The following is a 13,166-nucleotide window of genomic DNA, read 5'->3' as shown; positions in this document are numbered from 1 at the left end:
GAGACTGCCTGTTTTGAGCCTAGCCGTGGCATCGTCACCAGCTCCCAGAAGCAAAAAAAGGGGTTAAGTTTCCCCCCCTACTTAGTTGGATATGAACCTGGCTGGGTTAATTTAGTGACTTCTCAAGGGTTCTAAAGAAAGGCCTTTCTGGTAAGACAGCTGTCCAGATGCGCTCAGAGTACAACTCCCAGGATTTACTAGCCCACAGCTGCAGCAGGCTGAGGAAGGCTTTCGAGAATTATCAGCCCAGGAGCAGGGAATGAAAATGGTCCCACCAATTTCCAGCCGCTTTCAGGACAGAGAAGAACCACAGGGAACAGACGGTGAGCTGGAAGTAAAAAGCCAAGCCCCCCTCCAATCCATCCCCTTCCTTCCCCATGCATTCACTAGGAACTGCATTCCTGCACATCTGGAGGGAACAGATTGGGGAAGGCGGGTGATAAGGGAAGAGCACTTATTATCGTCGTCACTTTATTTGGGATGTAGTGTCGAGAATGGAGCCCCCACATTCAGGAGCAACCTGAGGGTTGAGATGCCCACAACACAGCTCGCCGGAGGCACCGGCTGGTCTCTTCTGGGAAGATGACACCGTGGAACAGCCGCCCAGCCAGGCAACTTCATAACGCTTGGGAGAGGAACACTCACATTCTTCCTGAAGTAGCACAAGCGTTCCAGGTACCGTTTTCGGGCATACCACATCCGTACCCAGGACTGAATCTGGCGCGGCAGGGATGGCAGAGGGAAGGCAAAATCACTTTCTGCCGCTGGCAGCATAATAGAGAAGCCCACTAGCCGCCACCAGCCGTCCACCTGCCCATGCAGCTCACCTTGATCACAGCGGCTGTGTTCCTCCGCAGGTGGCACAGCCTCTCCAAGTAGCTTCTGCGCTGCTGGTATCCACGCCAGGAGGCCTGGGGGCACAGGGTCAGGGGCCGGGGTGACCCTCTGCTCTCTGCGGCTCCTCTGGGGCCGCCACATCCTCCCCTTGGCCCTCTCTCTGCTTCCACTGGCCTTCCCAGACCAAAGATGGGAGGGGGTCTCCCTCCAAAGCAGCAGCAGCAGCGGCTGCCCCTTCCCAGAGTTGCCTCTTCATAGCCTTCCCCAGTTCTACCCCAGGAAGGGAAGAGGCCGGTGGGCTACAGCCTCTCTGGGTGCAGAGGGCCTCCCCGGCAATTACAGAGCAGGGCTCCCAGCCGAACGGAGGGCAGCTGATGCCAACCTGCCCTGGCCAGCCGCCGCCACCGGGCAAAGAGCGGAAGGGCTCCTGGCAGAGCAGCTGCTCCGCCACGGGGTCCGTGGACTGCCCACGCAGCAAGAGGAGTACCGAGGAGGGAGGTCAGCTTAAGGGCACCAGGTTGGGGAGACCACCTCTCTGCCCAGGGGCAGCTCCTCCGGGGGCCTTACCAACTGCTGCAGCCTACCTGGATTTTAAGAGCAGCCAGCCCCTGCTGGGACAGGAACCGTCGCCGGGCTGCCCACTCACGGCGGACAAGGAAGCCCCTCATCCGGGCCTGCAGCCGGAGGACAAGCTGGGCATGGGATTCCCAGAGGCGCTCCCGGTCGTGGGCAGACGTCACCCGGGCTATGGCCGCCTGCAGCAGAGACACACGAAAGGCCTGTTGGGGCAGCTCAGGGCCAGAAAGCCAAAACTGGCTCGACTTGGGAGGATCCCCGGGGCTTTGCTGTGAGGATCCCAGGCTGCGCGTGAGGCCTCGCCCTGCAGGCCCTGGCAGTGGTGCTGCCCCCCACATCTTTTCTGGGGGAGGAAATGCTCAGAGCAGAGGCAGGAAAAGGGGGTGGCCGTGCCAAGACTGGGACCCACCACCACATTCTGCGTGCCAGGGAGGGGCTGCCTCGCCACGGCCAACGCCCCTGGGCCAAAACAGAAGAGACCCCTTCTCTGCCCCTCACGGCTCGTCTCTCCTCCAAGCTCCCCCATGCTCAGGGCTGCACTGTTTAGCCCAGAGGGGCTTCTTCACCCGGGCTCCACAGAGGGATCCGCTCTCGTGCAGCCGCTCTTTGCAGCACCCACCTGGATCTCCTCCCGGCTGAGGTGGGCCGAGTTGAGGGTGGGGGGGCTGGGCCGCTCCCACAAACCCTCAAAGGACCGCAGGTTGAAGTAGTACTCCGTGCCGTCTTTCAGCCCGTGCCGCACCCAGGGCGCTTTCGAGTCCCCTGCGTGCCCCCAAAAAGCAGAATGTTAAAGGCGAAGGTCAGGCTAAAAGTCTTACAGAATTTAAAAAGCCTGAATTTGGCTGCAGAACCAGGCCCTCCCTTCTTTACTGTCAGCCCTCCCAATAAACCAGACAGGAAACACGGCCAGATGAGCTAATTCTACGTTATTATAAAAGCTACACTGAGAGAATCTTGCAGGTCTGAAGGCACAAATCTCCCGCCATCTCCTTCACAGCCCGAGAAGCCAGGGAGGGCCCCTTCTGAGCTTCCTTCTCCTCCAGTTATGCAGCTGCGGGCTCTGCCCCCTCTTATCCAACGTTCCCTTGGCAGCATCTCTTTGCTCCATCCCCCAAGGTCTTTCCCACATGCCATTAAATTTACCTCCAGGCTTTCGCGCAGCCACAGCAGCACCAAGCTGCGCCTGATAAGCCACGGCACACTGCACCACCACACCACAGAGACCCACGTCTGGATTGCGCAGGACGCGGACGGTTTGGGCTGCGTTCCCTTCCTTGACGGCCTGGTTAATGGCAGCGATGCCCAGGGCCACTGTGGGAACGCACAGAAGCGGCCGCAGCTGGGACAGGAGGCCGAACGTCTTCCGATCCCATCTTCCTCCCCCAGCCCCAAAGGCCGCTCGAGTCCGGACGGCCTGTCACCCGCTTTCTTCCGGAAGGGACCCCTGCCCACGGCTCCCAGCCCGGCCGGGGCTTACTTCGTCTTGCAGCTTTGCTGTCTTGGTTGGCCCTGCAGACCCCCTCCCGGATTTCTTCCCACCACAGCATCACTCCGGCATCTCCCGTCACCTGGGCAGAGATGAAAAGAGCAGCCGGTGCCCCATTCTGACTGAGTCGCCCAGAAGCCGGGGAGGCAGCTGAGCTTTGCCCCCACATCTTGCAGACATTTGGCTTCCGCAGGCAGATTTCAAGGCACTCGAGAAGCTACGCTTGCCAGCTTCACAGAAGCCAAATCTGCAGTACATTGGTAAAGCTAATCGAAGGCACATTTCCCACAACAACCCTGTGAGGTAAGCCATACAGAGAGGGCAAGGACGTGCAGGGTTCCCCCATAAGCCTCACACCAAGAGCAGGGGGTCTTTATCCTATGCAGCCCAGAGCATAGGGCGTTCCCACCCCAAACATCACCCCTTCTTTTCCTACCTGGGCTTTCTGCCTCAACATCTGGGCCAGAATGAAATGGTACCGCTTGGCTCTGGGGAGCAGCACGTCGCAGAAGCCGGCCGACGGCAGGAGCAAAGCTGCGAGGGTCTTCTCTGGACAGGCACCCTGCAGAGCCTCGTTGATCAGCCGGACAGCCAGGATTTCTGCAAGAGAAGAGGGAGGCATTGGCTAAACCGAGGGCCGGAGAGAGATGCTTCTTAAGAATTTGATGGAATTATCTCAAGTGGCACGTAGTTGTTATCTGGAGGAATCCGCTGGCTGTTAGCCTGTTTGGGCCTTGTGCGTTTTAATGTTCAGTGGTTTTTAACCCTGGAAATAGAATCTTTGGACTTCCGTAGTTCTGAAATGAGTCCCGTCCCCTCTGGAAAGCAATGCTAGCGCGCTCTGTGTGCAGGCCCCCGATTTCAGAAACAGAAGCTATGCGCTCCGCCCCAGAGGGCAAAACAGGTCTGCAGCCTCTTTGCGGCCAACCCGAGGGGGCTATGAAGGGCTATTTGGGACCCCTCAGCTGCTTCCCTAAAGCCGAGCCAAGCAGCAGAGAGGGGCCTCTCGGAGGCTGATGTGATGGGGCACTTTGGCCTGGATAAACCTCAGCTGGGGGAAATTCAATATATTTTACTTCACTTTGGTCTTTTCCCCTAAGAGGAACAGTGGCGGAGCTGGTTAGGAAGCCCCTGGCTACCGTCAGTGAGTTTAACTCCCCAAGACCAGACAAGGATCTGGAAGGGGCTCGGAGGTGTCACCTCAGACCCCACTTCCGAGATCTATCAAAACTCATGGAGGGTGGGCCAGAGGATTCAAGGTGGGCAAATGTTTTCTTCCAAACGGGGGAAGAGTAGATCAAGGCCAGCTTGATGTCCATACCAGGCAAAACCTCATATGGAACGGAAGGCATTGCTTGGCAGGAGCCAGCAGGAGCTCATCAACTAGGCCAAAACAACCCAATCTCCTTTTTTTTTTTATAGTGTCATTGGTTTAGTTGACCGCAGGCAGGAATGTGGTGGCCATGGCCTACTGTGACTTTGCATTTGACAAGATTCTAATAGAAGAGATGGCAAAAGTGGGCTTGACTGTGCAGTGATTAAATGGATATAGAGCTGGTTGATCAGTTGTGCTCCATGAGTGCACATCAGTGACAGTGTCAAGCTGGGGGTGGTGGTCAAGGGCTGCACTGCAGGGCTCTTTTCTAGAATCTGTTCAAGATAACACAAAGATGGGGAATGGAAAAATCTTAAACAACAGCACTGGAATTCAGGTGAATCTTGGCAAGCCGGAACATGGAAGGCAAATTTCAACAAGGACAAATACAAAACCCTACATTTGGGGAGAAAAAATTAAAGTCATAAACATACAGTAGGTTGCAGGGGGACCACACTGGGCAGTACAGGCGGTCCTTGGGTTACCACCACCCAAGGTTGCTATGGTGCTGAAAGAGGGGGACTTATGACTGGTCCTTGAAGTTCTGGCCATGCTAGTGCTGCTTCCCGCTTAACAACCTATGCATTTTAGAGTTATGACGGCAACCGGGACTGCTGTTGCTAAGTGATGTAGTCACATGACATCATGCTTTACAACTGCATCACTTAGTGACCACAATTCTGGTCTCAACTGCCATCATAACCCAAGGCTACCTGCAAAAAGCCTCAGGTGTCTTGGTGGACTTGTTCAGAGCTGTCCCAGAAGGGGGGTCAAGAACCTGGGGTCAAAGTATAAAGAAGTAGATTGCGCTGGACATCAGGCAGTTTCCAAAGATAAGGGTTGCTCAACAGTGTCTTAGGAGGTGATGGATTTTCCTTCCCTGGAGGTGTTTAAACCAAAACTGGATGGGCATCTTTGGGGGGATGCTGCAGCAGCAGGTTTCTGCACTGGGCCAGGGGTAGGACAAGATGATCTGCAAGGTCTCTCCCGTTCTGTCATTGCAGGCGGGCTGTCCCAGCTGGAACATCCCGGAAGCCTTCGAGGGTCAGACCCGGCTCTCGGGCGGTCAGTTGCAGCCCTACCCACATAATCCACTTCCATGGACCCAAAGTCTCCTTTGGGCAAAGTGCCTTACTGTCCCTCTCTTCTTGGATGGAGGCATTCACGTCATCCACCGAAGCCTGGATATCATTCCAACTCAGGAAGTCACACCAGGTCTCCCGAAGGAGGCACTTCTGTTTCGACAGGCCCTCAAAATAGCTGAAGAATTAAAACCAAAGAGAGTGTCAGGTTGGAGCCAGAGTTGGCATTAGGGAGAATACAGAAATTAACCACAGTCTACTCTCAATGCGACACATTTCCAGAGCCAACTGTCGGCTAGCCGCGTCCCCAGCTCGAGAGGCCATGAAGGAGGAGGGAAGGGCGTCTCACCGCTGCGCGTGGCCCTCTTCCACGCCGGAGAGGCCCAGGGTGGGGCTGAGGAGGCTTCCCCAGAAGCTGGAGCCATCTCCGTCCTCCAGGGCTTGGTTGACCAGCGCCACCGCAGACAGCATCTCCACCGCGACGAAGAGCTCCTCTTGGGCCAGCTTCCCCTGCCAAAGGAAGCCGGTTACCTGCCTTTCGGCAAGCCAGGTGTGCCCAGAGGAAGCCCCCGAGCATTCTGAATACTTTGCAGGGATTGGAAAGGACGAGAAGCACAGGTTTCATTTTTTAACAAAGATTTGAAAATCTCAGGGCCAATAGGTGTGAATTTGGGGAGGGGAAGGAAGGCAGCAGCGCGTGAGCTGGAACCAAACGGAGCTCAGGCCACCCAGAGCAGCCTTTCCCGGGCCCCGCTCACCTGGGGTTGCTGCCGCTGCAGAGCAGACAGTTCCTGCTGGTAGAGCTTGGCGGCAAAGGAGAAGACCTCCGGGAGCTGAGCCTCAGGGTCCGCCAGTGCCCGCACCGTCTCCTCCGCCACCCCTCTTCGCAGGGAAGCGTTGATGCCGCTCACGGCATGCGTGACTGCACAGGGTGGATTTTCAGGCATTTTAGAAAGAGGACGTTGGGGCAGGAGGAGCAAGAAACAGGCACGAGGCAGGTCCTGAAGCTTCTAGGGCCAACAGGGAAGACGTGGGACCACCCTCCAGGAGACCTTGCCCCAGGGGGTCTTTGTCCCCAAAGAGCAGAGGTAGCCCCCAACCCCCCATTGCAGCTCCCCTCCCCAAAGCTTTCCTGGCACGGGAGTCGTCCCCCCGCACAGTCGCCCAGCCAGGCTGAGACCCCACCACACTGCTCCTCTTCTGCACCAGGCCCCCTTCCTTTCCCCTCTTCCAGCGGTCAGCTTGACCCACTTATGGCAGGATCTCTTCTCTGCACTCAACATATGCCGCTCAAATGAGTGTGTGCTTGCCCAGAGGGGGAGTTCGTAAAGCTATAAAACAGGGTTTCCCAAGCTTGGCCACTTGAAGATGGGTGGACTTCACCTCCCAGCTTTGCTGGCTGGGGAATTCTGTGAGTTGAAGTCCACCCATCTTCAAGTGGCCAAGCTTGGGAAACACTGCTCTAGAAGGCTGAGCAAAGCATCCAGACAGTCCTAGGTGCAAAAAGGGCTTTCTGAAGTAGGCCCAGACCCACATGGGGAATGGAGGGCCGACCCAAAAACAGGTGCCATGCTGAACCAGCACAAGGGTTTGACAGATACCGTAGTAAGCCCTGCCAAAGGAAATGTCTCCTAGCTCTCTTTATTTTATTTTCTTGCAAGGAGGTATAAAACCCAACTCATTCCAACATCAAAATCATCAGCATCCGTGAGGAAGAAGGCACCAATATCCTCTGGCCGTGGCATTGGTCCTCTTCCCCCAGAGAAGCCACCCGCCCTGGGTGAGGCTGGCATCAGACGCTGATCTGGGGAAGGTTCCCTGCTTCTCAGGGGAGATAAGACACCACGGCGATGGGGCCAGAGAGCACCCCGCTGCCATCAATCCCCAATTATCCCAGAACAGCCTCCCAAGGAAGCTGGAACGGGGATGCCCACCATGCTGGAAGCCCATCCCTTCGGACCACAGGTGCACCCTGGAAAAGCCTGGAGCCTCAATTTTTTGAGGCTGTATCTCCCACCTCAAGTCTTGGCCTGGGGCGCAACCCACTCACCAGCACGCTCCTGATCGCTCCTCTGGTTGGCCACGTAAAGTCCAGCTTGAATTTCTCCTTGCTCGAGCAAGTCAACGTAGCCCAGTTCCTGAAGAAGGAAGGAGAAAGAGGGGTCTGAATAAGCAACGAGAAAGAGATTTGGCTGAGAGGATCAAAGTTAGGCAGGGGAACACCCTGCTACTTGGCAGAAGAGAGGTTAGATCAGGGTTTCTCAACCAGGGTCCCGCAAAAGGTCACTAGGGGCTCCCTGGGAGATCACAATTTATTTAAAAAACTACTTCAAATTCGGGCAACTTCATATCAAAGGGGTAAGTTTCAGTCTTTATTTTTCGTTTAGGAACACTGCTAATACATATACTGTATACAAGCCTACCCATGAAACAAATACAATAATTTGGTAACTTCTGGCCTATATTTGAGCCTGAATGTCCAGGTGTTCCCCGAGGCCTGAAATATATTTCAGGGGTTCCTCCAGGGTCAAAAGGCTGAACTAAGGAAACTGGAGCATCAGCAGGCCTCTTGTGATGCTCTTCAATTAATCATAATAAAAGGAAGCTTTTAGGCAAGATCCGGCCTGCCGCTCTTGGCGTTATTGAACTTGGAGTGGGAAGACCCAGGAAGTGCCTCCTTCATCCTGGAGTTTCCTGGATGTTTCCTACCCCAAAAGATGCTGCTCAGAGAAAAGTCAGAGAGTCAACAAAACGGTTGACTGACAATTCCTTTGGATGGGGCCTCCAACAGGGAGAATATGAATTCAGTGGGTGCACGATCCCAGATCCACCTGGAGTGCCCTTTGGTTCCAGAGACGGAGCCTTCTCCAATTTGCTGGCAGAAGGGTGAGGAGAGATGGGGTGCAACACAGAAAATCCCTAGCCCAGTTGCTCCCAAGGAGGACCCCTTCTCCCCTTCCTGCCCAGTCCTGCTCCCCCATGGCATACCAGGGCCTTCTCCTCCCGGTCGGTGTTCAGTTGATCCAGGTACCAGCTTGCATTGTCCCGCCGCAGGTTCCTCAGGGCCAGGACAGGATTTTGCAAAACGCAGTACAAGGCCTGAGGGTCCTGAGCCTCCAGTGCATCATCCACCATCCCGAGGGCGCTCCTGACTGATTGAAAGAAGATGAAGAGGTCGCAAGGGATGCTCACGCAAGAGCTCTTCCTTGGACCGTGGGCAGGGAGAGGAGGAGGCCTCTCTTTCACCAGCAGAATGTGGGTCACTGGGCAGATCTGACCCACAGTGAAGCCCCCAATCAGACAGGAGGTCCTCCTGGCTCCTCGGGGTTCGTGTCCCCAGCAAGGAGCCCTGGGAAACCTCCAGAAAGGGGGCCAGACGCCACCCACTCAGGTCAGGGACGCTGGAAAGACCCTGCTTCAGTTCAGCCGAGGCCTGACTCAGCAGAAGGTGAGGCCACTTTGCAGGGCCACCAACAGCGCCCAGAAAATGAGAAGTTCCCCCCAAGCCCACCAGCCTTCCTCCTACGGAAACTGGCCCACGGCCAAACTTTCCAGGCTGCAATCTGGGCATTTCCTCCCTGGGACCAGCTTCAGCACCCCTGCCCGCTGCAACTGGGCATTGTGGGGACTGCAGAAAGCAGAGGGCCAGATGGGCCCTCTCAGGAGTGTCCCAAGAGAGAGGGCACTTGGGATGGCCTTCCATAGAGCTCCCTGAACGCAGCTGGAGAGCTGCTGGTCCAACCATCTTCACCAAACGTGGTGATGGGGAGATGGAAGTAGACCTCCCAGAGCTTTTTCAAAGAAGGCTAACTCTGACTTGACAAGATGTCTTCATCGACAAACTACGGTTTGAAAACAGTGATTTCTGCCAAGGCTGGCTAGACAAACGCCAGTGATGATCAACCCCCCTCCAACCCCCCCGTCACCCCAAAACGGAAAAGGAAGGCCAGCTGAGGTCAGGGCCCACGGGTCGTTTAGAACCTCAGACCTGGTCTGGACTCTTAGTTCTGGCAGGGGAAACTGGATTTGCAGCAACAGACAAGGGACTTTTCCACTTCTAAAGCAGCAGGAGGGGGAGCGGTCCTGGCCTACTCACGGTTCACCAAGTTGACGCTGCCTTGTATTTCAGCTTGGGTCAAACACCAGTCATAAATGTCTTCACCATCAGGTATCTTTTGCAGATGCTGAGAGCAAGAGGAAGGTGAACGGCCCATGGGGGCATTTCGTGGCTTCCAAAATATCTCCAAATGAATAAAACAGTGTAAGAGAGCCAGGAATCGCCCTGAGGGAAGTGACTCATCTCGGAACTTACCAGGGATTTGGGGTGTTCAGAAAAAACATATTATGCAAATTAAGGCTAATTTGCATTGGCTAATGGCACATTTGCATGTGTTTTCCTATTAAAATTGCAAGGAGGGTTGCATAATCAGGGGCGGAGCTGAGACCAATTCAGCAGAGGAGGGTTTTCCACGCCACGGCGCTGTGGGGCGGCTCAGGTGCCCCAGATCTCCCCCCTGCCATCAGCCCAAACCCCCTGACCAGGGCTCCAGTCCTGCGCCCACCGGAGTGGGGAGAAGAGGGGGTGCAAGACGGAAGAAAGCCGATGGTGTTTCTGCTTACCCGATTCTTTGAGTTCTCGGCCTTCTCCGCTTTGGCCCGGGAGAGCTCTTCCTGGTAGAGGGCCCCCAGGCTCTCCTGCAGGACAGCCAGCATGGCGCTGGGGTTGCACAAAGCTGCCACGGTCTCGGCCACAATCCCCACGTCTATCGCATGGTTGATAGCCAGGATGGCCGCGTGCACTGAAGGGGAGAAGCCAGGTTAGTGTGGGGCAGAGCAGCAGCCACAGGTCCCGCAGATCAGAGGCGGCGAACGTCTAAACGCCTACCGGCTGCCTCATCCACAGAGAGCTCTTTAGCCAGGATCCCGCCAATCTTGCTGAAGGAGGGAAGCTGCAAGCCATATTTCTCCAGCTCCCCTTTCATATGGCTTATTTCTTCCTCTAGAACAAAGCAGAGAGAAAGGGAAGGGTTCGATGTGCCAGGCCAGGCGGGAGGGTCTGGGCTGCCATCTTGCACCGCCCCCCAACCTTCAGGGTCTTCAACCCTATCGATCAATGTTTAACAAGCAGCATCCTGGAGCTGGGAGGGGGTTCTCAGGCCATTCAAGTTCCTTCATTCAATCATTCATTCTCCAGGATCCAGAAGTTCTCCTACAGCAACAGACTTAGCCTACTTCCAAGTCGAAGCGCCAAATAAACAAAGTGCCAAGTAAAAGAGAGAGAGGACAGGGCAGTGGGCGATTTTTTTTTTAAGGAATCCCCTTCCAGCTCTAGGATTCTATCGTAAACCACCAAAGAATTCTAGGTCCCCTTCTGGGAAGGTGTTACCTGTAAAGTCAACTTTTCCATACAAATCCTGAATCTGGGGAGCCAGCCCACGTTTAAACAGGAATAAGCTAGGAGGCAGATCAGAAAAACAAACAAGAGTGTTTGGTTGAACGCGGATCAAACCTGAACAGGAAGATCTGGAGACTGGACTTAAAAGCGTGGGACACCATCAAAGCAAGAAATGAAACGAAGGCCACGGCTGGGACGCCCCGGGGGGTGTAAGGGAGGGGAGAGAGGAACAGCCCCGTCAGGCTTTCACAGGGCTGATGTGAGAACAAAAGACCCTTATTTATTCTTGTAGTAACTCATGCTGTTTAGTTAGCAAGGCAGGTATGAATATTTTTTATTCCTTAATCAGTCCTAGAACTTTAACGTAGCTGTAACTCTATCTTGGCCTAACCCCTCTCTCAAAACTGTTGCAAGATCAGCTTCTACGGTGGGATTTATACACACAAACTGTTTCCTATTTTACTTAAAAGACAGACAAGCCGAAATTTAAAACTCTTTCTCCTTAAGAAAAAGAGTATAGCTCATTTGCCCCCCAACCACATTCTCACCTAATCTGACAACCATCTCATTTAAAAGGTAAATTACTGAAGAAAGTGAGCCAGTTTGGTGTCGTGGTGAAGGCACCAGGCTAGAAACTGGGAGATGGTGAGTTCTAGTCCCGCCTTAGGCACAAAGCCAGCTGGGGGACCTTGGGCCAGTCCCTCTCTCTCGGCCCCAGGAAGGAGGCAATGGCAAACCACTTCTGATAAACCTTGCCAAGGAAACTGCAGGGAGTCTCCGAGAATCAGACGTGATTGAACGGATAAAAAAAAACTGGAGAAAAACTAATCTTTTATATAAAAGTTACTTAACCTTTTTAAAAAAATTATTGGCACGTAACATTAGCTAGTAACGAAAAAGAACAAAAACCCATAAACCCAACTCCATGCGTTAAAAAAGACAGGATATATACTTTTTTGGATCGAGTAGATAAGTCTTTGAGGTTGTTCTGAAGGAAAGGAGGATGTTTTTATCTTCTAGTTTTTTTATTAGAGGAAAGCATAGAACATTCAGGAAAATCCAATTATTTCTTAATAATTCCAATATTTTAAAAATCTATGTTGATGTATCTTGAGTGTCCTCAACAGATAGCAGCAGCTGGTAAACCTAGGTTGTCCTTGAAAAAGCTAAGCACGGTTGGCAAATCCTTGGATGGGGGACCACAAAGAAATCCCACAGCTATAGGCAAGGCTAGGAAGCTGGAACCCCCCCTCCCCCAGAAGATGTCAGAAATCTATTTCCATACTTCTCCCACAACCTCCACCGATGTGTAATTTCCCCTGAGCTCAACCTTGGAGAATCAATGGCCCTACCTCGAAGGAGAATTTCCATTTTGTGGCCCCTGGCATTCTGCCCTGGCAGGACTGAGTACCTCCAGGGTTCAGCCTGAGAAAGCTGAATGTGCCTTCTCAGGGGGACAGTGAAGAAAAAAATGCCCCATTTTAAGAAAATGTGTAAACCAGGTAGGAAAGTTCTGCTAGCAGGTCTGGGGTCTGAAGGGGCAAAGGTCACAGGCCCTCCTTGTGGACTGAGACCACAGTACCACCTTCTGGGTGGGGTCTTTCCTCCCCCCACTGAAGGCTCACCTCAAGGCATGGATGCAGTACACCACGCGGGGCATGTTCTTCTTGTCGTAAATGTCAGTGGTCTCTGGGTGAAAGATCTGCGAGGAGGGGAGGACGGGCGTCAAAGCACGAAGGGGACCTTCTCCCGGACACCCAGCTGGGGGGGGGGACCAGAGGCCTTACCACAGGCAACCCAACACGGCTCATGGCGTCCCGCCAGCGGTTGATGTTGTCCGTGTGACGGAAGTGGAGCCCGCAGACCTTCGGGGAGGAAGAGGAGAAGCAGCAGAGAGGATGTTGCCACTGGTACCAGCCCCAATTCCAGAGCCAGGAGGAGGGCTGGGCTCTGTGCGCTGGCACTGCCAAGGCCCTGACCAGAGGCTGGCATCCCTTGGTTGGGCCCACGCCGCACCTCCTCTGCCCATGCTGAACCTCCTTCTTGATGGTGAGGTGGATGTGGAAAAAGCCAAGCCAATGGGCACAGGTGGTTGGGCAAGGAGAGGGGATCCCTGTGAGACCAGCAAGCGGGCCCCTGCCCAAAAGCCGTTGGCAGGGAGGAGCAACCATCCAGCCTTCAGGCTGGGGGAGAAGCCAGATTGTCCCAACAAGGGGGCAGGGAAGTGGTCTGGGGGAAGGGCAAAGCTGCCTTGGTGGGCAAGACTGCCCAGAAATTGCAGTGCCCTGGCCAGGACCAGAAGCTGCCCGTCTCCCTCTGGGGCTCTCACAAGGGTCATACGAGCAAAGCCCAAGTTCTGGCCAGCCCACAGGGGCCCAGCTCAAGGGTCCTGGCGAGGTCCACCAGCCTGGGGCT

At 54.6% G+C, this 13,166-nt stretch overlaps 1 protein-coding gene across 1 annotated transcript in view; it reads right to left on the bottom strand.

The window, feature by feature from the left end:
- Positions 1-13,166, bottom strand: part of IQGAP3 (IQ motif containing GTPase activating protein 3) — a 36,421-nt gene that overhangs the window by 21,198 nt on the left and 2,057 nt on the right. The window contains exons 4-21 of the mRNA XM_063316736.1: positions 12,539-12,616; positions 12,377-12,453; positions 10,743-10,810; positions 10,242-10,355; positions 9,977-10,155; positions 9,453-9,540; positions 8,345-8,508; positions 7,407-7,494; positions 6,115-6,278; positions 5,706-5,866; positions 5,410-5,534; positions 3,336-3,499; positions 2,891-2,981; positions 2,557-2,724; positions 2,033-2,175; positions 1,422-1,592; positions 828-911; positions 646-717 (exon numbers count right to left, since the gene is read on the bottom strand). Coding sequence (XP_063172806.1) covers positions 646-717; positions 828-911; positions 1,422-1,592; positions 2,033-2,175; positions 2,557-2,724; positions 2,891-2,981; positions 3,336-3,499; positions 5,410-5,534; positions 5,706-5,866; positions 6,115-6,278; positions 7,407-7,494; positions 8,345-8,508; positions 9,453-9,540; positions 9,977-10,155; positions 10,242-10,355; positions 10,743-10,810; positions 12,377-12,453; positions 12,539-12,616 — 2,199 coding nt within the window. The remainder of the gene's footprint in view (positions 1-645; positions 718-827; positions 912-1,421; positions 1,593-2,032; positions 2,176-2,556; positions 2,725-2,890; positions 2,982-3,335; positions 3,500-5,409; positions 5,535-5,705; positions 5,867-6,114; positions 6,279-7,406; positions 7,495-8,344; positions 8,509-9,452; positions 9,541-9,976; positions 10,156-10,241; positions 10,356-10,742; positions 10,811-12,376; positions 12,454-12,538; positions 12,617-13,166) is intronic.

This window comes from Candoia aspera, chromosome 17 (assembly GCF_035149785.1).
Source record: "Candoia aspera isolate rCanAsp1 chromosome 17, rCanAsp1.hap2, whole genome shotgun sequence".
NCBI classification, from domain to species: Eukaryota; Metazoa; Chordata; class Lepidosauria; order Squamata; family Boidae; genus Candoia; species Candoia aspera.
The sequence above is the reverse complement of the archived record's forward strand: the minus strand, read 5'-3'. Positions and strand labels throughout refer to the sequence as shown.